A 21,202-nucleotide genomic window follows, 5' to 3' on the forward strand; every position below is an offset into this window, starting at 1 on the left:
CTCTCAGCAGTTTGGACATGGTCTCCAACACATAACTACCATGTGCATTGCAGAGCCCAAAGGGCATCTTATATTACTCAAATAGTCCAAGTCTATTTGAGTCTTAGGTTCTTTAGGATAAGCATTTCTGCCGTTGTTGTACACTGAGCTAATAATAAACCCACATCCTGATGCTTCAATCACTGGTTTGAAGAAACAAGAACGCAAAAACACTTTTCTAGTGGTGCCACCAATTGAAGGAAGTGGTTTCAGTAGAGCTGAGCTCTCTGTAAAATCTTAGTACACTAAAAGTAACACTTCCAGAGAAAGAAATACTTATTAGGTCAACTAGGTACAATGCCCCCTTTAAGTATACTGACAAAAGGGTTGTTAGAGTCAGTGTAAAAAAAATAAAATAATAATAATAAAAAGAAAAAAAAGAACAGTATAGGAAACCATCACCTGTTAAATATTCAACATCAAAGGCATGTAATTTAGTTTTCCAACAATGCGAATTGGTAACAAAACAGATTAGATTTGGGAGTGGATTCAACTACATTGTGAAAGGAAAACTCTGTAGGGCTTTAGACATAAATAGGGAATGGTGGCACAGCTAAATCACTGTTGGAAGAGTAGTGAATACACTCTAAATGTAATTCTGAAAATGTAAACAATCACATGTACCTTCTATGACTTCTGTACAGTAGCAATGATGCTCCTTTTCCACCATGTTATCTATCTTAAATGGTTTGCTTTTAACTGAGGAAATGTTTCAAATGAAGAACTGTTACTGTTTAAACAAATCTTAGAACAGTTAGAAATCAGCCGCTGTTCCACCGTCCACTAAATCATTTACCAGAGGGACAGCTGACCATTATGGCCAGTATAGCATGGAAATAGAAAAAGGAAACACCTGTTAAACATTCACAATCGAAGACATGTGGCCAAGTTAGCCAACTAAGCATATGGGTAACACAACATTTCGTCGTTATTATAACTCAATAGATTTGAGAATTTGGGGGGAAAAAAGTGAAACTGCCAACATGGCCAGGTATAATAAGAACAAATTCTGCCCTGCTGATACCTAGGCGCCGCCTTAGGGTGCACTCCATCCAATTAGTACACACTGTATCTTATGAGCAACTTACTTTTCGGTTATGGGATATAATAGCCTTTGGATAGGCTGCGAGGGTGTTTGTACTATGAAAGGCGTTATGAAGTGGTGCAGGTGCACTGTGGAACCATGCTAATATGGTCTACATATCCCAATATAAGGATATAATACGTCCATAAAGGTCATAATGTATTGGCAATATGTTGAAACAGGTCTATACAGCTGTTTTTTTTACGGGTTATGTTATACTACAAACTCATGTTTATATAATCGATTATATAACTTGTTTTTCATGAGGATGCAGTTGCGAAACCACTGGAATGAATGAGTGATAGTTAAAGGCTGTGCCTGGTGGGAGAAGTTGGCCCCCATCCCAGTCCACACACAGTTCTTCGTTCTGTTAAAGATATAAAGGGACGGGATCCCCCTTTTCTGGGGAGAGACGGCTGAGTGGAACTGCAGGTCCAGCTCGGTGGCTTACTGAGACGTGCTTACCAGGATTGACGGGCTCTCCCGATCCAGTGAGTGGTGAGTAACGGCAAGTCCTAGTGTGAAACTAAAAGCGTTTTGCCAAGTTTGCTTTCGGTTTGTTTGTGCTGATTGTGAAATAAAGGAACCTTTTATACGGAACATCTGGTGTGGAACCTGAGTTATTTGACGATCCTCCCTTTGGTTCAAAATTTCACACAACACCAGGCCAGGCCATCAAGCTCAGCCCAAAAGCAGACCACAGGATAAAAGGAGACTTCTTTATATTTTTTAAGATTTGTTATATCTCTTGCATCTCTCAGTATTTATCAAATGAAGAATATGTTTTTCCATTATTACATATTTCTTTTACAACTGCATCCCTGTAGTTTTATTTCATAGTTATTTGTTTATTGTTGTAAGTGGTAGCTCTAGGTCGAGGCCTACAATTGTACAGATGCATTATATTTTTTCCTTAAGACTGTCCGCCCACCGTGGTCAGCAATACTGTCCTATTCCCACACACATGCCTGTCCCCAAACAGTAAACGTGGAAAAAATAAACAAGTGGACGTTGTAATCAGGCTGGTGCTGTGCTGTTTGGGGGCAGGCATGCGTGTGGGGACAGTGCTGACCACAGTGGACTGACAGTATTAGGAAAAAAAAAAAAAAACAAGCAACAGAAATTCAATGCATCTGTAAGTACAAGCCTTAAGACTTACTTTACAGTATATAGGAGAACCGCGGGGTGAGTGCAGTTCTACTGACTGTCCTTTCTGAATCAGTACTCTGGATCTCAGGTCGTTCTATGTAGTGCTGAAAATGGGGTTCTTTAACCAGTGAACCAACAGTGGATGTCTGGTGAACGGTAGAACCCCTTTCAAGAGTTCTTTAAATCCACACACAGGTTTTCATTGTAGAGAGGAACCATTTAACCAGAAACATTTAAACATGCAATGGTTCTCATGGTTCTAGATAGAAACATTGGGCTTCAAATCAAAAGAAAATAACTATGTGGAATCTGTGTTTTATTAAATGAAGTGCGTTCAGATCAACACTTTTAAACTTCACTGGAAGATTAGAGGCATTAGAAGCTTAATGCTGGCTGTTATACTTTCGATATTATATTCTTCATTTAATAGATGATGGAAACCTGTGTGAACGCTATCTGTGTTTATATATGATGCAAACTTCTTCCATAAGTTCCTATTCATTTGACTAGCCTATGGTCTCTCATATATGCATCATACAAAAGCCTGTAGACTAACCTAATTCGTTCATTTTAAATGAAGCACAGCAAATGCCAGGTTTCAAAAGTTTAGAGGTTCATGACTTATTACAGGTTATTTTTGTCGTTTTGCAACACCCTCGCACCAGTTGCAATGCGTCAAGTATAAACCTAGCTTAAACCTCCTGGGATGATGCTGAAATGACTGAGGGCTGTCAAATTCCTGATCTTTCAGCAAAAGCTGAAGCTTAAAGCTGATCTCGGTAGTAAACAGAGTAGGAAACCCTGTGCAGACAAATGGAAGTTGCTCTGAATTATAGGCTGTATAAGGAAAACATCCAGTTTGGTTGTTAAGTGTAATTTCCTGTGACTTTATATTTTATGTTGTATGTATTATTTAACATTTTAGTTAGTACTTTTTAATTACTTTCAAATTTTTATTAAAGACTAGTCATGCCAAATTTCAGTGCTATTTGGACATTTCACACACTTTACGCATGGTCTGAAGCAGGTGTACATTTTTTCAGACATACGAACATTTGAATCATTTGGAGTATTTATGAAAAAGGTGTTAAAAGAATTAGAATATGATCTTCATGCAAAAAAAACCATTGTTAGCTCAACATCAATCCTCAGCCTTTCTTTAAGATGCTTCAAATTAATTTACTCCTTATTTGGCAGCAACAATGTTTACAGAAATGTTGATGAAACTACCTCCACCATGTTTGGAGGCTGTACTTTAGCCTGGCTAGCTCTCACTGTGAGCTGTTTATCTGATAAACTGGAGACATATTAAAGATGATGTTTCTATGTAAGCATAATAAAATGATCAAAAGCTTGTGTAACTAGATAATAAGTGCATGTTACAGTGTCATTTCGTTTTTGTTGCATTAAATAGATTGTTTTATATATAAAATGTTTATTTCAAAGTTGTATTTATTTCATTTATTGTTATATTGTCAGTTTATTTGTATAAATATTGACTGTGTACATACGTTGAATTCTGTATTAACAGATGATGAACTGGATTATTTCGCTTGGGATTTTGTCTTGCATAGAACTCTCTCAGTCTGAAAGAGGTAGGATGACTTGATGTTGACTGATTGATTGATTTCATCTCAGTCTTCAGTGATCGTTATACTGATACTCGGTTCTAAACCAGCACTTACTAATAAGTTTATAATATTTACCTTTTCAGACATGAGTTCTTTCAATACTCGGAGCTGCAAAGAAATTATGGAAAAACACAAAACCAAGAAAGGTGGGCTTTGATTATTTTTTAGATGTGACCAAATCTTTTCTGAGGGAGAAAAGGTCTTTGATGTGTCTAGCAGGTCACATCAAAAGAACTCAAGAAACCTTTATTAGTATTGTTATATATAATTGTATTTATTTATTTCTTCTTCTTTTTATGATTATTATTTATACTGTACTTTATTACTGTTATTCTTAAATTAATTCTTTATTTATATTTTATTTACAACTTGCACATGTTGGAACTATTTATTTAATTTGTCCACATAATCCATGTGATCTGCCAGTGTTATGTTATGTTATGTTAATTATGTGTAATTACTTAATTATATTTATATTCAAAACTGTGTAATAAAATATGTTTAAATTATTTCTGTTATATCTAAGACATTTTTAACCTATAAGCTTTTATAGGTTAAAAAATAATAAAAGAAATGATAAAAGTGGCTTCTTTACTTTTTTATGTTTTGGACCACATCTCTTGATCCAGAATTGCAAAAATATGATGTGTATAACAACAAAACATAAATATTAACCATATACATACTTCTTTCCAGTTATTTAAACCCAATCTTATTATTGTATCAAATCAACACAATAATTTTATTTTCTTCCAGATGGCCTGTACTATCTGACAACTGAGACTGGGGTGGTCTACCAGACCTACTGCGATATGACCACTGCTGGAGGTGGCTGGACGCTGGTGGCCAGTGTGCATGAGAACAACATGTATGGGAAATGCACTGTAGGTGACCGCTGGTCCAGCCAGCAAGGTAATGACCCTAACGTACCTGAAGGAGATGGAAACTGGGCTAACATGGCTACATTTGGAACTGCAGAAGGTGCTACCAGTGACGACTACAAGGTACAACCTGAAACTCACCTGAAACCAGTTTATTTAACAAGATAAAACATGCAAATCTTAAAAAATATGGTTGAAGTTTTAACTGAAGTCAGTATTTCTAAAAATAATATTTAAAAAATGGTTACATTAATTACATTGATTGACAGCGTGAGTTGACCCAGTTTGTGGTGTTTTTTTTAACCTTTTCAGTCAAAGTGAAAAATAGGCATTTATTATGTTTCCCAAGAAGATATGAATAGAAATAAATTCTAATAAAATTCATATTTTCTGAGAAATACTTGCTGATGAAGTATTCTCTTTGTACCTTCCACAGAACCCTGGATACTATGACATCCTAGGGCTGGATGTGTCAGTGTGGCATGTTCCTAATACTGTGCAGCTGAACAGCTGGAAACAAAAGACGTTCCTGCGTTACCACACCGACACCAACTTCCTCAGTAACTACGGAGGAAACCTCTTCCATCTGTTTACGGTAATGCAACAGAAACCAAAAAGATAGGCTGTAAGGGATAAAGGGAGGTTGGTGTGAAGATGAAGATGAAGATAAAGATTTTTTAAAAACATCTCAGGTTTTCAAATGTAATGTTTTGTGTTCTGTAGCGTTACCCTGTGAAGTACAACGCAGGATCATGTCCTACAGACAATGGTCCCTCCATTCCAGTGGTGTACGATATCGGAAATCCTAATATCAACCATAACCTGTACGGACCACAAGTCAGAGGTATGTAGGTGTTTGTGTTTTACAGCTCTCCAGGCTCCGCCCACATCTGGCCTCTTCCATAACTACTGTTGAGAGGTTGAACAAGCTTTACAAAAGCTCAACATCCTGAACTGGCTGTAGATATGGATATGGATATTAAAGACTGTAGATATGCTCTGGGATTGTGAGGACCTTCACTGATGTGTGTAAATCCCACCTCTTATCGCCATTAGAGCAACGATTCTGCATGTGTTCCCAAACAGCTCCTCTTTGTTTTCCTGCTGCTGCTGAAACTCTAATCCTGTTTGCAGTATTGTCTGTTGACAAGCTGGAACCAATCAGATTTAATGGGTTTTAGAAGATCTTGGGTGGATTTGCTAAATCAGGGTATAAAGTGTTCATATGGGTAAGCAAAAGAGTCCAAATCCAGCCCTGAAGGTCCAGAGCAGTGATATTTCATCTGCTTCATCTGATTCAACTCTGTGTAACCGTCTGAATTATGCTAAAAGCTCTCCCAAATATGAGTTAGCTAGCGCTAAATGACAACTTCTGTGGTGGTGAAATCCAGGCAGAACATCTCAATCCCCTGAGGAGGAACATGTGAAGGAAAGCAAGTCACTGAACATCATGGCATTACAAGTTGATGCATTTTAAAGAGTCTGTTTTGTTTTATCACAGCGACCACAGAACCCGGCTTCATCTCTTTCAGAGTGTTTAACAATGAGAAGGCCGCCATGGCCATCTGCTCTGGAGTCAAACACAAACACTGTGACACAGAACACGTAAGAACCCTACCTGCACTGCTGCAAGATCCAGTATGAAGTTCTAATAACATTAACATCCAGTATGAAGCTCTAATAACATTAATATCCAGTATGAAGTTCTAATATCATTAATATCCAGTATGAAGCTCTAATAACATTAATATCCAGTATGAAGTTCTAATATCATTAATATCCAGTATGAAGCTCTAATAACATTAATATCCAGTATGAAGCTCTAATGACATTAATATCCAGTATGAAGTTGTAATAACATTAATATCCAGTATGAAGCTCTAATGACATTAATATCCAGTATGAAGCTCTAATTACATTAAAATAAATTATGAAGCTCTAATAACATTAATATCCAGTATGAAGCTCTAATTACATTAATATCCAGTATGAAGTTCTAATGACATTAATGTCCAGTATGAAGCTCTAATAACATTAATATCCAGTATGAAGCTCTAATGACATTAATATCCAGTATGAAGTTGTAATAACATTAATATCCAGTATGAAGCTCTAATTACATTAAAATAAATTATGAAGCTCTAATAACATTAATATCCAGTATGAAGCTCTAATTACATTAATATCCAGTATGAAGTTCTAATGACATTAATGTCCAGTATGAAGCTCTAATAACATTAATATCCAGTATGAAGTTCTAATATCATTAATATCCAGTATGAAGCTCTAATAACATTAATATCCAGTATGAAGCTCTAATGACATTAATATCCAGTATGAAGTTGTAATAACATTAATATCCAGTATGAAGCTCTAATTACATTAAAATAAATTATGAAGCTCTAATAACATTAATATCCAGTATGAAGCTCTAATTACATTAATATCCAGTATGAAGTTCTAATGACATTAATGTCCAGTATGAAGCTCTAATAACATTAATATCCAGTATGAAGCTCTAATTACATTAAAATAAATTATGAAGCTCTAATAACATTAATATCCAGTATGAAGCTCTAATTACATTAATATCCAGTATGAAGTTCTAATGACATTAATGTCCAGTATGAAGCTCTAATAACATTAATATCCAGTATGAAGCTCTAATTACATTAAAATAAATTATGAAGCTCTAATGACATTAATATCCAGTATGAAGTTCTAATAACATTAATATCCAGTATGAAGCTCTAATAACATTAATATCCAGTATGAAGCTCTAATAACATTAATATCCAGTATGAAGCTCTAATAACAATAATATCCAGCATGAAGCTCTAATAGCATTAATATCCAGTATGAAGTTCTAATAACATTAATATCCAGTATGAAGCTCTAATAACATTATTGTAACTGCATGCTTTATACAGTAGCATAGTTTATTCACTACTTTCACTCCATGTCCATAATGTCCTCTAGAGCTGTGTAGGAGGAGGAGGCTATTTCCCAGAAGAATCTCCGAAGCAGTGTGGGGACTTCACTGGGATGGACTGGGACGGCTATGGAACTCATGCTGGTACAAGTGCGTCTAAGCAGCTCACTGAGGCAGCAGTGCTCATCTTCTACCGCTAAGAGCCAGAACTAATCATCCTACATCAGTACCTGACCTCACCAATGCTTTCGCTCTCAGTAATCGAAATCAAATGCAATCAAATGTTTCAGATATAGACATCATATAAGCAAGTGTCCACATACATTTTTGTCTTATAGTGTAGTAGATTCCCAGACTGTTCTGGACTAGCTTTCTCATCTTGTAAGTCTTAATAGTGCACACTTTTTGCATTTTACCACTAGAGGTCAGAGTTGCAGTATAAACAATTCTAACACTTTGATGGTCCACTGTAGATGTTATGTAGGTGCTCGCCTTGTAGGCTATTAAATGTACATTAAAGGTGAAGATCAACAGGCCATTCCTCCAGACTTTTCTCATTCCACACTAGTGTTCTCTTATACAGTGCGCTATACATTTTGGACTTTATGGGTGTAATGCTTGGATTTTACCACTAGTGGTCAGAAGTGCAGTAGAATCAACAGGTATCAGCTGCTGAAACTCACTAGTATGGTCCTTCAAGACTCCTGAGATGCTTGTGATCAATATCAGTCTAACCTTAAGGCAGGGGATAGCTCAGACTGTGAGAAGACTTTATTCAGAGTCAGGTTCGTGTGAAACTGAGCTTCACTGTAGAGAACCTTAGCCACTCTGATTTCTTAACAGTGATGGTAAACGGTCGCCATGACTACAACACAGATACAGCCCATAGATTATTTCCTATCCAAACCCACCAGTGCAGCTACACTTCTTCTAAGTCTTCTGAGTCTTATATGGAATGATGATGATGATGATGATGGTAAACTCAACTAATGGAGTTTTTCTTTAGGGACTACTTTTTGTACTTTACCTTCTTTACCTACTTTGCTACTTTACTTTCCAAATGATTGAGTTGTATAAAGAACCATTGTCTGTAGTAAAGAACCTCGGAAGAACCCTTAAGAATCAACATTCCAAGCAAACAGCGTTCCACATAGCACTCAAATGGGGTTCTTTGCAATGACTGTTGAACCCGTCTTGGTGACAACCCAAGAACCATTTCTAAAACTTTCTATATAGAACCATCTATAAAATGTTATTCGCCAATCTAAAGAACCTTCTAGTCAGGCAAGAACCCTTGTAAATGTACTATTAGCCTAGAAGACCCTTCCCCAGGCAAAGAACCATTAAGCCTCCAAATGAGTTGTTAAGTTGTCCTGTTTTAATATAGAACTAAAGAACCCTTGAAGAACCTTCTTCATAAGATTGTCTCAGGCATTCATTAGGTGGAAGAACTTTCTGTGAGGGAGCTTTTAGAGCCACTGTGCATGGTTCTTTGAAAGGGTCCCATTTTGGTTCTATATAGAACCCTTTTTTGAAAGGTTCTCTAACAGAACCATCTACAAAAGGATTTCTATTAATCTGACGATCTGTCTAACGTGGCAAAGAACCATGTAAGCCTCTGCATGATGGAGTATAGAACCATTAAGAACCTTTTTAAGAGGTTCAGACATCTGGTTCCAAGCACCATCCCTGCGAACAGTTCTGAACGGGGAAGTTTCTCTAGACCGGAAAACCCACCAAACCCACCAAACTTCTCTCTGAAAGAGGTTGACTAGGTCTTTTGGTGGTCTAGGCACTTTGAAATTTGCAAAGAATTTTGGAAACATGGGTGGAGTTGTCCTGTGAGTGCTGTATAATCAGTAAGAATGAGAGGAACCACCAAAGAAGATCCACTGGAGGAGGTTTGAAGCAGTTTTAATGTCAAAGTCAAACTTGTACAGGTAACATACCAAACCCTTTCAAACCGTTCCCAAGCCGACCAAGTCGACTAACCGGAACCGGAGCGAGCAGGGAAGGCCGCCCGCTGCTCACGCCCCGTAGAAACCAAAAGAAGAAGTAACCAACGCCGGTCCGGTTTCCTCGTTAAGTGCAGGATTAAACACCGTTAGCATGCCGATCGGGGTTACAGTTCGCCGCCGTCTCTCTACAAGGTAGTAGTAGCATGGAGGGTGAGGAGCGGGTACGTGGTTCCAGTGTTCTTTGCTCTAGATAGATTAAAAAAAGCTCTGGGATGAGGGTTATGAGTCAGTCGCTATGTTATGGCACCCCGTTGCCGTTGGCCAGCAGTGAGCGAGTAGAAGGTCTGTAGGTAAACGTGCAGTAGAAAAAAGGAAAAGACGCAGTTCAATGTACAGAGTCTGCGTTCGGCCTCGCCCACCCCTGGTACCCCCCCACCCCCCCACACCAAAACCCCGCCCCCAAACTGTACAGGAATAATTACACACTGCTCTAGAACAGCAGATTTAGCCTAAGATTTAGCCTCTGGCGACGGAACGCCGCCGCAGTGTTCCTTTAGGTTCCAGAAGGATCGGCTCCCTCGCGCGTTCCACCAGCTCCCGGATTCAGAAACCCTGGAAGTCCAGTCCCGCGTTCCCCCGCGTTCCCGGGCACGGCGGGTGGTGTGCCCGGGCCGCGAGGTCTGTTCTCGTGTGCCAGCTGGAGAACCTGGTGAGATTTTGGCATAGATGGACTGGAGTCCACCGGCCCGTACAGGACCAAAGGCAGCTCCGTGTTCAGACAGGAGAGATGAGTTCACACCACAGGGGAACAGCGTCACACACACACACACACACACACACACATATATAACACACACACACTTTAAACGTTCACAAGAGGGAGCGAGAGATGATCCTGACACTATGAGAAAGAGAGAGAGAGAGAGAGAGAGTAGGCTTGTGAACGCTGCTGCATCTCAGGTTACCTGAGTGTTAATGAGATGCGAGTTGGAGCAGGTATTTCTTTTTTTCGTGAAGGTGCTGAAACTACATTTCCCACAATGCAACAGAACAGCGACACCAGTGTAGCCTCAACGATACTGAAGCGTTCGGCCTCGTCTGACACCAGGATCCACAGAGGACTTGAACACAGCGCGACCTTCGACACACTCTCACACACTCTCACACACTCACACACACTCACACACACTCACACACACTCACACACACTCTCACACACTCACACACACTCTCACACACTCACACTCAGCAGGACTGGTACAGAAAGGCTCATGAGATCGGCTAATCGTATTAAACCTGCATTGCTTCAGTGGATTTCTCTCCTTTGTGGAAAAGTTCCAGCTTCATTTGGGACTTTGTTACACACACACACACACTCACTCACACACACTCACTCACACACTTTTTTTAAGAGATTCCATCCCCAAGAAAAAAGAGAAGTTTTCTATTTTTATCAAAAACGTTAGCATTAGCTTTAAGTCATGCAGTGTTGTCTTTACAGAAATTTGGTTCACCTACGGTCTCTACGGAAAAGCCAGGATACGCTTCTGGCTCACTGGAGAGTATAGAAGGAGCTCGGACGTGGATTAATGCCCTGCAGCAGCGACTGTAGAGAGCATGGACGCCGGGGTTCCACGTTCCCTGTCCCGGAAGAAAATATGAATAACAACTGTCCGCCATGTTGTCGAATCTGCACCCGGAGTAGGCCTCTCTGCGCAGTAGAGACCAGAGGCGGAGCCAGATTCGGCCCCTCCTCTCGGACCAAGGCTTTGAATCGCTGCATTCCTAAGCGTAACCCCGCCTTCCCGCTATCTAGACAGTGTAGCAGAAGCCTAGGCTGTATATAAGAGTGGGCTGGACCACAGCGACCTTTGAAAAGTGAAGCCTACACTACATCTCTCTTGGGCGGTTTCCACTTTTAGCCCCGCCCCTTCCCATGTAAGTGAATGGAGCATTTCATTATTCAATTTCATTTAAAATCACACATCCATTTCAAGTGTTCTGTCAATTCCGCAAGCTCCGCCCACCTTAATACCAACCCCTCCCCACCCAGTGTTTTTTTTCTTCGCTATCAATTTATTAGGGGGTATTTAAAGGGGTGTGGCAATGAGGAGGTCAGCTAATGCCGACCATCTGATATCGCCAGCTGTCGACTGACTGCACATGCTCATTGGGGGAACCTGGGTGGGTTCCGGGTGGGCATGGGCTCTAAGTGGGTTTTTGTACAATGGGTTTTTCCCCAAAGTTATTGCCCACCTTAATTTCACATGGGTCCCATTTAGGTCCCATGTGCAGTGTACAACCCAAATGGGACCCATGTTTGACCCCTCCTGGTCCCATGACTGACCCTAGTGGGTAACTTATGTGGGGCCAACGTGGAACCCGAGGGCAAAACGTTCTGATTCCAAGTTGGGCAAAACATACAGGTCCAGTACAGGTCCAGTACAGGCCCCACATGGATATGCTAGCTTGGCAGAGAGATGGGGAGGGGCTTTCCACTAAGAAACATGGGAGGGGTTTGGGCAGTCACATGGTCTCTAAACAGAGTGAGGGTTTAAAAACGGAAAGATTTCTGGGGGGAAATAAAAAGAAATGGGCCAATATTAGCATAGCTGTCTTTAAAATATGAATATATGGGGAGGGGCGGAGCTACACATAATACTGCAAGCAGCCAGCAGAGGCGCTAGACCTGTGGTGGCGTCACTTCCGAGAGGCGTCGCGCCGTCCATGTTTTCTACAGTCACCGCCCTGAAGAAGTATGATGCACTTAAACAGATGATTAGTTACTCGATTATGCTCCAGCGCTCTCGCGCGCTAGCTGAAGTTATTAAGCAGGCAAAGATGCTACGGCTAATTTGTTTTACAAAGGCTAATATGCAGCAGAAGATGCGAAAGTCTGAGGAATCGCACGGGCACACACAAAGAGAGGTGTGCGTCACGCTTGCGAGAGGGGGTGAGGGTGCTGTTTGTGCGCGAGTGTGCTTTCACTCGAAGCGCGAGAGAAGAAAAAACGTGGCTGATGAAGAAGAAACTGCGAAAGCGCCTCATAGCTTGTCTTGTAGCTTGTTTTGTAGCTGAACAGTCGATGAGGAGGTTTCCCTTCGTAGTAAATCCGTAACAGTCAGAATGATTTTAGCGCCCTCAAGTGGGACCTCCGGCAGCGCAGAGTCACGTCCGTTAGCCTGTTAGCGGAGAGAGATTCCGCGCGAGAAAAACGGCTGAAAAAATAAAACGTTTCTTGTCTTTGTTTCGTCACTGCGGATTCGTTCATCTACGAGACGTGAACTCGCTTATATTCAAATTTGTAACTGATGATTGGTTAGCCGCTAAACAGTTAGCAAGTTTTAACTTCCTTCAGAACTGATGTCACTTTTTTACAGCCGTCTGACTGGCTGGATTCGGTCCCGTCGTAAAAAAAACCCCAAACAAACAAAGGAAAAAAAAAAAAACCCAAAACTTTACAACGTGAAGACTCTTCGTCTTCTCCTCTCCCACAGCGCCACCTGTCTGCAGGAGGTCAAACATGCACGTATTTAAGAGTTGAAGACTCTTCCACGGTTCTCCGAGACGATTCGTTCCTGAATTCCACATTTTCCCTCGTTTAGCGTCCGGAGAAATGAGTGGATGAGGGGTTTGGATTTTGGCACAGCTGTTCTGAACAGGTGTGTGCTTGTCGTCTCCAGTGGTCACCGACTCTGGCGCTAATCCGGCCCACCTGATCCAGACGGGTTTTCAGAAGTGCTTCTTGATGTTTGGGGTGAAATTTGGCTCCTCACTGCAAAGAGAAGATCTCGGCGAGTGAAAGCATCGTGAACCTTTAACCCCTGAGGGCCTGTTTACGAGCCTACAGAGCAGCAGTCTACAACTACGTCTATTAATGACTAATACGTATTAATTATTATTATTTTATTGACATTCAGTTTTTACTAATCATTTATTAGTGCTAAAAGAACTAAAGCAGGGGTTAATTTTGTTCAGCTAATATCTCTTTATCTCATTATCAGACTGTTTTTATTTGTGTTATTTTATCCAGGGTAAATAAATAAATGAATACATGAATAAATAAATCAAATAAATAAATATGTCCCTCGTCACTGTTGGACAAAAACCTTGTACGTCCAGAAATGTGGAGAAACAGGTTTTTGTGTAACACTGACTATATAACAGTACACCTCCTCTAATCAGTTATCAAACAGTTATTAATATATATATATATATGTGTACAATTAATTGACAAAAGTATTGGGACACCTGCTCATTCCGTTTCTTCTGAAATCAAGGGCGTTAAAAGAGCTGATTCTGCTTCTGTTGGAGTAACTGTCTCTACTGTCCAGAGAAGAAGACTTTCTACTAGATTCTGGAGAAGGAGCATTGCTGTGAGGATCTGATTGATTGCATTCAGCCACAAGAGATTAGTGAGGCCAGGATGTTGGGTCATCATCACCCCACCTCATCCCATCTAAAATGTACTGGATGGAGCTCCACCACCATCACTCCAGAGAACCCAGCTCTCCTCAATGCTGGGGGGCTTTATACCCCTCTAGTCCACGCCTGGCATTATTAGGCAGCATGGAGCCAATAAGGTCATGATGTTGATCTGCTTCAGAGAGTCCTATTCTATTGGCAGTACTTCTTCTCTACAGGGACTAGACGAGCTGTGTGTGTGCATTTGCACATCTGTGTCAGCAGTGGGTGCAGCTTTAAGTAGCTGAATGCTGAATCAGAAGAGCTGTCCACAAACATTTGGACAAGTAGTGTATATATTAAATATGTAATCTATAGGGATTGTCTTCTTACGATAACAGCAGGATGAGAAACAGTGGATATGCAGCTGCACTCTAAACTGAAGGGTTCTGAGCAGTTGTGGTTCTATAGAGAACCCCTGGAGAACCCCCTGTCGTAAGAGTGTGTTCACTCGCCGAGATGAGGTCATGTTGGGAGGGACACAGGAACCATAATAGAGTCGTTTTGATCTTTAGCTGGATCAGGCGGGAGGTGAGACCTGCCAGATGGTCAGCACACGTCCAGGTCCAGGGTCGGTGACCACTGCTTTAGGGTGGTCCTGAAATTCAGCTGGAGTTCTTTAGGCCCAGGTGTGCGGCTGGTCACCTGAGGATTAGGGGTTAGGGGGTGGGGTGGTCAGAGATCACCCAGGGGCTCAAAGGTCACCTCGAGGGGGCGTCACAGGTACACCTCCCTGCGCGCCAGCGTGAGGCACGACGTGGTCTTGTAGTCTCCGCCCCCCGTGCGGGTGAGCGGGATGACCTCCGACCGCTGGTGCGGGTCGTCCTGCTCGTTGCCGCGGTGATGGTGGTGGTGGTGGCCGCCGAAGCCGGCGCTGCTGAAGGTGTCGTACGAGGCTGAGGTCATCTTGCGGTTCAGCAGGTTGCGGTTGTGGTCACCCATGTTGCGGTTGCGCAGCGCCCCCTGCTGGTCCACGTTGCTGAGAGAGCCGCGGGCGTCCTCGGCCCCGCCCCCGCCGCTGCCCTGGTCCGAGCCGTCGTCCTCTTCCACACCCTCCTCCTCCTCGATCTCCTCCGGCTCGCTGTCGTCCTCGTGGTTGTTGTTGTCGTCACCCGCTGAGGGGTCGCCGACCACCCGTTTCCGCGGCGACGGGCGGACGGGCATCCAGCAGGCGTCCGAGTGGCCAAACTCCCCGCAGTCACGAGTGCACTTGCCGGTCAGGGCGACGTCAGGCAGGTGCCGCGGGTCTGAGAGAGAGAGAGAGAGAGAGAGAGAGATACATCAGCCTCTGTAAAGCTAAACCTCTGTCTATGTAAATTAGCTCTTTTCTGATTGGTCTCCCTGTATTGTGCAACCTTCTGAAATCAGTCCAGGCTAAAACACTTATTGAAACAGCGGAATGGGTGGAGCTAAATTGCTGTAAGGCTGAGTGGGTGGGGCTAAAGTGCTTTAGGCTGATATTGAGAGAGAGACAGAAAGAAAGAGAGAGAGAGAGAGACAGATTCTCCCCTCTCCAGGTAAATTTGGACGCTACTTTGTCTCCCTCTAGTGGACAAATGTCCATGGTGCGGTGCAGTTTGAACAGATCTGCTCCCATACAGCAGTGTTTATTTATACAGCAGTGCCTTCTAATGACATGTAACCATGGAAACGCAATAGATATCATTCTTACACACATTTACAAAAATAGTTTACTAACCTTTTACTCTTCCAATAGTTTATTAACTATTTTTACACTGTTTCTAACTTTTTTTACCTACAAAAAAAAAGTGAATGGATGGACTAAACTGTTGTAGGCTGAATGGGTGGGGCTAAACTGCTGTAGGCTGGATAGGTGGGGCTAAACTGTTGTAGGCTGAATGGGTGGGGCTAAACTGTTGTAGGTTGAATGGGCGGGGCTAAACTGCTGTAGGCTGAATGGATGGGGCTAAACTGTTGTAGGTTGAATGGGCGGGGCTAAACTGTTGTAGGCTGGATAGGTGGGGCTAAACTGTTGTAGGCTGAATGGGTGGGGCTAAACTGTTGTAGGTTGAATGGGCGGGGCTAAACTGCTGTAGGCTGAATGGTGGGGTTAAACTGTTGTAGGCTGAATGGGCAGGGCTACACTGCTGTAGGCTGAGTGGGTGGGGCTAAACTGTACAAACCATCATATGCTGTGTTTTGAAGACTGGTATGACGGACAACCAGGACCACACCAGTATAAACCAGTATCTGTTGTGGTTTAAATACATGGTACGCTTGTCAGTCAACATCAGACCAGAACACACCAACTTACAATTGATGGAATTTATGTCGTTCAAACAAACAAACAAACAAACAAACGAATAAATAAATAAATAAATAAATAAGTAAGTAAGTAAGTAAACAGGGCGTGGGAGAGGTGGAGGAGAAGCGGCTGCGGTGATGTAACTCCAGAAATACGACCTCCTCCTCCTCCCACTTTTCTTCCTGTTTTGTTGTTCTTCGTGGAATAACAGTCGTAAAGTGTGCCGTTTTTGGCAGCGCTCCAGGGGCAGGCCGTGTTTGGAGGTCCCCCGCGGGACCGCCGCTCAGGCTGGATGACGCGGAGCAGCGAGTGAAGCTATAAATAACTGCACTTTTATACCAGAGACACCTAAACGATCTGCCCGAGCCTCCCGACGGGAATCTGACCAGCAAAACACTTTCACTGCTGCGTAGATCACACCCCCAGCCCCCTACACCCCGCCCCCTCCGCTCCCACAAACCCCCGCCCCCACAGACCCCCAGTCTCCTATACCAGTTTTACACCCCGCCCCCTCACACCCCCTCTGCTCCCACACACCCCCAGCCTCCTAAACCAGTTTTACACCCCGCCCCCTCCGCTCCCACAAACCCCCGCCCCCTCCGCCCCACAGACCCCCAGCCTCCTACACCAGTTTTACACCCCGCCCCCACAGACCCCCAGCCTCCTACACCAGTTTTACACCCCGCCCCCACAGACCCCCAGCCTCCTACACCAGTTTTACACCCCGCCCCCTCACACCCCCAGCCTCCTAAACCAGTTTTAAACCCCGCCCCCTCTGCAGTCCGGGTTTGCAGGTGAGTCACACAGCACATCTTCAGGGTCCAACCAAGGCCTGAAATCTGACCCTCCAGCCTATGTAGTGGACTAGAGACTGTAAACACGGAGACGTTTAGGACTGAAGCAAAGCATGTTTCCTTGTACAGACAGACAGACAGACAGATAGACAGACAGACAGACAGGTAGATATAGACTTGCAGACAGACAGCTTTAGACAGATAGGCAAACAGACAAACAGACAGAAAGATAAAGACAGGCAGCCAGACAGAGAGACAGACAGTTAAATAGACAGCCAGACAAACAGATAGACAGAGAGAGACAGACAGATAGACAGAAAGACAAATAGACATCCAGACAGACAGCTATAGACAGATAGGCAGACAGGCAGACATAAAGATAGACAGACAGAGAGAGACAGACAGACAAACAGAGAGACATACATGCAGACAGACAGACAGCTATAGATAGATAGGCAGACAGGCAGACATAAAAATAGATGGACAGACAAACAGAGAGACATACAGACAGACAGACAGACAGAAAGACTGACAGATAGACAGACAAACAGAGAGACAGGCAGATGGACAGACAGACAAACAGAGCGATATACAGACAGACAGATAGATATAGACAGATAGGCAGACAGATAGATATAGACAGATGGGCAGACAGACAGACAGAGACAGCGAGACAGAGAGATAGACATAGACAGATGGGCAGACAGACAGACAGAGAGACAGAGACAGCGAGACAGACAGACAGACAGAGACAGCGAGACAGACAGATAGATATAGACAGATAGGCAGACAGACAGACAGACAGACAGTGAGATAGACAGACAGATAGAGCTGTCACTGCCTACAGGACTGTACTGTGAACGGAGAGACATTTGGGACGGAACCAGCGCTGATGTGGTCATTCACCCTACGCAGGGAACTAGAATCTGAGGCAGAGGGGCATTTGGGATTCAGCCAAAGCTTCAGCTCGTTACTGTGCTCTGTTTACTCACTGCTGATTGGACACTAATCCTGTTTGCTGTTTTGTTTGTCGACATGGCGGAACCAATCAGATTTGAATGGTTTTACAAGACCTTGATTGGCTTTTCTAAATCTGGGTATAAACTCTTCCACTGTTTACCAGGAGGGTCCAGATCCCACCGCGGAGACCCACAGCAGAGGACAGCTGCACTGTGTTAGGGCTCAACTGCTGTAGGCTGAATAGGCGGGGCTAAGCTGCTATAGGCTGAATGGGTGGGGCTGGGAGTGAAGGGTGTCCCTTATCACACTTTAAATGTGTGTGTGTAAGTGTGTGTGTGTGTGTGTGTGTGTGTGTGCGTACCCACCATTCTCCACGTGTTCCTCCTCCCCCACGCTGCCCTCTGGTGTCGTCCTCTCGTATCCGTCCTCCGGCAGCGGCAGGACTCCGATCCTGGGCCCAGACGAGCTCTTACTGCTGGGGGTCTCGGAGTCCTCCACCCCGCTGTCGTAGCATCCAGGGTCCTGAGGCTGCGTCGCTACAGAGAACGTCACCCTCCGCAAGGGCTGCAACGCACACACACACACACACACACACACAGTCAGTAAACACAACTATAGAACCACACTGCGGAACCACACTGCAGAACCACAGACACTCTCACAGCAAACACACAAACCCTCGCTGGCCTCACCTCACTCAATTAATCAGTCACTGTAAACAACAGAGTAAACAATCAGTAATCTAGTCTAAACAACAGAGTAAACAACAGCATAAACAATCAGTAATCCAGTCTAAACAACAGAGTAAACAACAGAGTAAACAATCAGTAATCCAGTCTAAACAACAGAGTAAACAACAGAGTAAACAACAGCATAAACAATCAGTAATCCAGTCTAAACAACAGAGTAAACAACAGAGTAAACAATCAGTAATCCAGTCTAAACAACAGAGTAAACAACAGCGTAAACAATCAGTAATCCAGTCTAAACAACAGCATGAACAATTAGTAATCCAGTCTAAACAACAGAGTAAACAACAGAGTAAACAATCAGTAATCCAGTCTAAACAACAGAGTAAACAACAGCATGAACAATTAGTAATCCAGTCTAAACAACAGAGTATACAACAGAGTAAACAATCAGTAATCCAGTCTAAACAACAGAGTAAACAATCAGTAATCCAGTCTAAACAACAGCATAAACAATCAGTAATCCAGTCTAAACAACAGCATAAACAATCAGTAATCCAGTCTAAACAACAGAGTAAACAACAGAGTAAACAATCAGTAATCCAGTCTAAACAACAGAGTAAACAACAGAGTAAACAATCAGTAATCTAGTCTAAACAACAGAGTAAACAATCAGTAATCCAGTCTAAACAACAGCATAAACAATCAGTAATCCAGTCTAAACAACAGAGTAAACAACAGCGTAAACAATCAGTAATCTAGTCTAAACAACAGAGTAAACAACAGCATGAACAATTAGTAATCCAGTCTAAACAACAGAGTAAACAACAGAGTAAACAATCAGTAATCCAGTCTAAACAACAGAGTAAACAACAGAGTAAACAATCAGTAATCTAGTCTAAACAACAGAGTAAACAACAGCATGAACAATTAGTAATCCAGTCTAAACAACAGAGTAAACAACAGAGTAAACAATCAGTAATCCAGTCTAAACAACAGAGTAAACAATCAGTAATCCAGTCTAAACAACAGCATAAACAATCAGTAATCCAGTCTAAACAACAGCATAAACAATCAGTAATCCAGTCTAAACAACAGAGTAAACAACAGAGTAAACAATCAGTAATCCAGTCTAAACAACAGAGTAAACAACAGAGTAAACAATCAGTAATCCAGTCTAAACAACAACATAAACAATCAGTAATCCAGTCTAAACAAAAGAGTAAACAACAGAGTAAACAATCAGTAATCTAGTCTAAACAACAGCGTAAACAATCAGTAATCCAGTCTAAACAACAGCATAAACAACAGCATAAACAACAGCGCAAACAACACTCAGCTCACAACACGTAGCGCTGAAACGAACATCACACCCGTCACTGACCAGCGCCTCCTACAGGCAGTTTAACCCCGTAAAGAACCCCCTTACTGCCCCCTGCTGGACGCACCACACCACTTCTTTGACTGGGTTCCTGGGTTTCTTTTCTGTTCTGTTCAGCTCCCCAGTGTGTGTGTGTGTGTGTGTGTGTGTGTGTGTGTGTGTGTGTGTGTTTGATCTTGCAGTGTGTCCACTCTGTGCAGAGCTGATCGAATATTAATGGATTTTGACAGCAAACATAAAAACCATCCCTTTAATCTGCGACACACTCCTGTGTGTGTGTGTGTGTGTGTGAGTGTGTGTACACATGCAGCTGTCAGGACAAGCAGGTGTGCTTGAAAGCCTTGCTGCCTTTTTGTGAGAGTGTGTGTGTGAGTGTGTGTGTGTGTATGTGTGTGTGAGTGAGTGAGCTAATGAAAGGAAAACAGTCCTCACCTGACAGATCAAAGGAAATTAACAAGGTGTGATTAATCAGTCCGGCTGTGTTGAAATGGAATGCGCACATGACCAATAAATTATGCAAATCAGAATCAGATCTCTGCATCAGCAACCTCCTCCACCCAATCACACACCTCCCCCCCCCACACACACACTCTACCATTCTGCTCTACTCAGTGCATCATGAAATCTGAAAATTCCCACTATTCTATATGAATCATTACAGAATGACTCAGTGAATCATGAGATCGCAAATTGCACCAGTGCTGTTGTTCAGCACATGATTCAGTTCATCTTCATTACTCAATGAATGATTCAACCTGATTCAATTATTTAAAAACATTTTAATTTAAATCAAATTTCATTAGGAATTCTGAAACTTCCCCAATCTAGTCTGATCTACAGTATCCTTTATCCTTTAAAAAAAAAAAAAAAAAAAAAAAAAAAAAAAAAACCAGGGGGGCAGTGGTGGCTCAGCGGTTAGAGCGCCGGGATATCGATAACAGGGTTGTGGGTTCGATTCCCGGGCTCGGCAAGCT

The 21,202-nt window shown here is 42.6% G+C and overlaps 2 protein-coding genes across 2 annotated transcripts in view; one reads left to right on the top strand and one right to left on the bottom strand.

Moving 5' to 3' along the window:
* The first annotated feature begins 1,513 nt into the window (after positions 1-1,513).
* On the top strand, positions 1,514-8,252 carry LOC140546787 (intelectin-like). The gene is made up of 8 exons (XM_072670187.1): positions 1,514-1,621; positions 3,804-3,867; positions 3,987-4,049; positions 4,660-4,907; positions 5,221-5,379; positions 5,508-5,628; positions 6,286-6,389; positions 7,764-8,252. Exons 2-8 carry the CDS (start codon positions 3,804-3,806, stop codon positions 7,914-7,916), a joined length of 912 nt encoding a protein of 303 aa, XP_072526288.1. The 5' UTR covers positions 1,514-1,621; the 3' UTR covers positions 7,917-8,252.
* A 1,886-nt stretch (positions 8,253-10,138) lies between these two features.
* pcdh7a (protocadherin 7a) overlaps positions 10,139-21,202 on the bottom strand; it is a 40,224-nt gene continuing 29,160 nt past the window's right edge. The window contains 2 exon segments of the mRNA XM_072669563.1: positions 10,139-15,385; positions 18,524-18,722. Coding sequence (XP_072525664.1) covers positions 14,856-15,385; positions 18,524-18,722 — 729 coding nt within the window. The 3' untranslated portion in view covers positions 10,139-14,855.

Source organism: Salminus brasiliensis, chromosome 24 (genome assembly GCF_030463535.1).
Source record: "Salminus brasiliensis chromosome 24, fSalBra1.hap2, whole genome shotgun sequence".
Classification (NCBI taxonomy): Eukaryota; Metazoa; Chordata; class Actinopteri; order Characiformes; family Bryconidae; genus Salminus; species Salminus brasiliensis.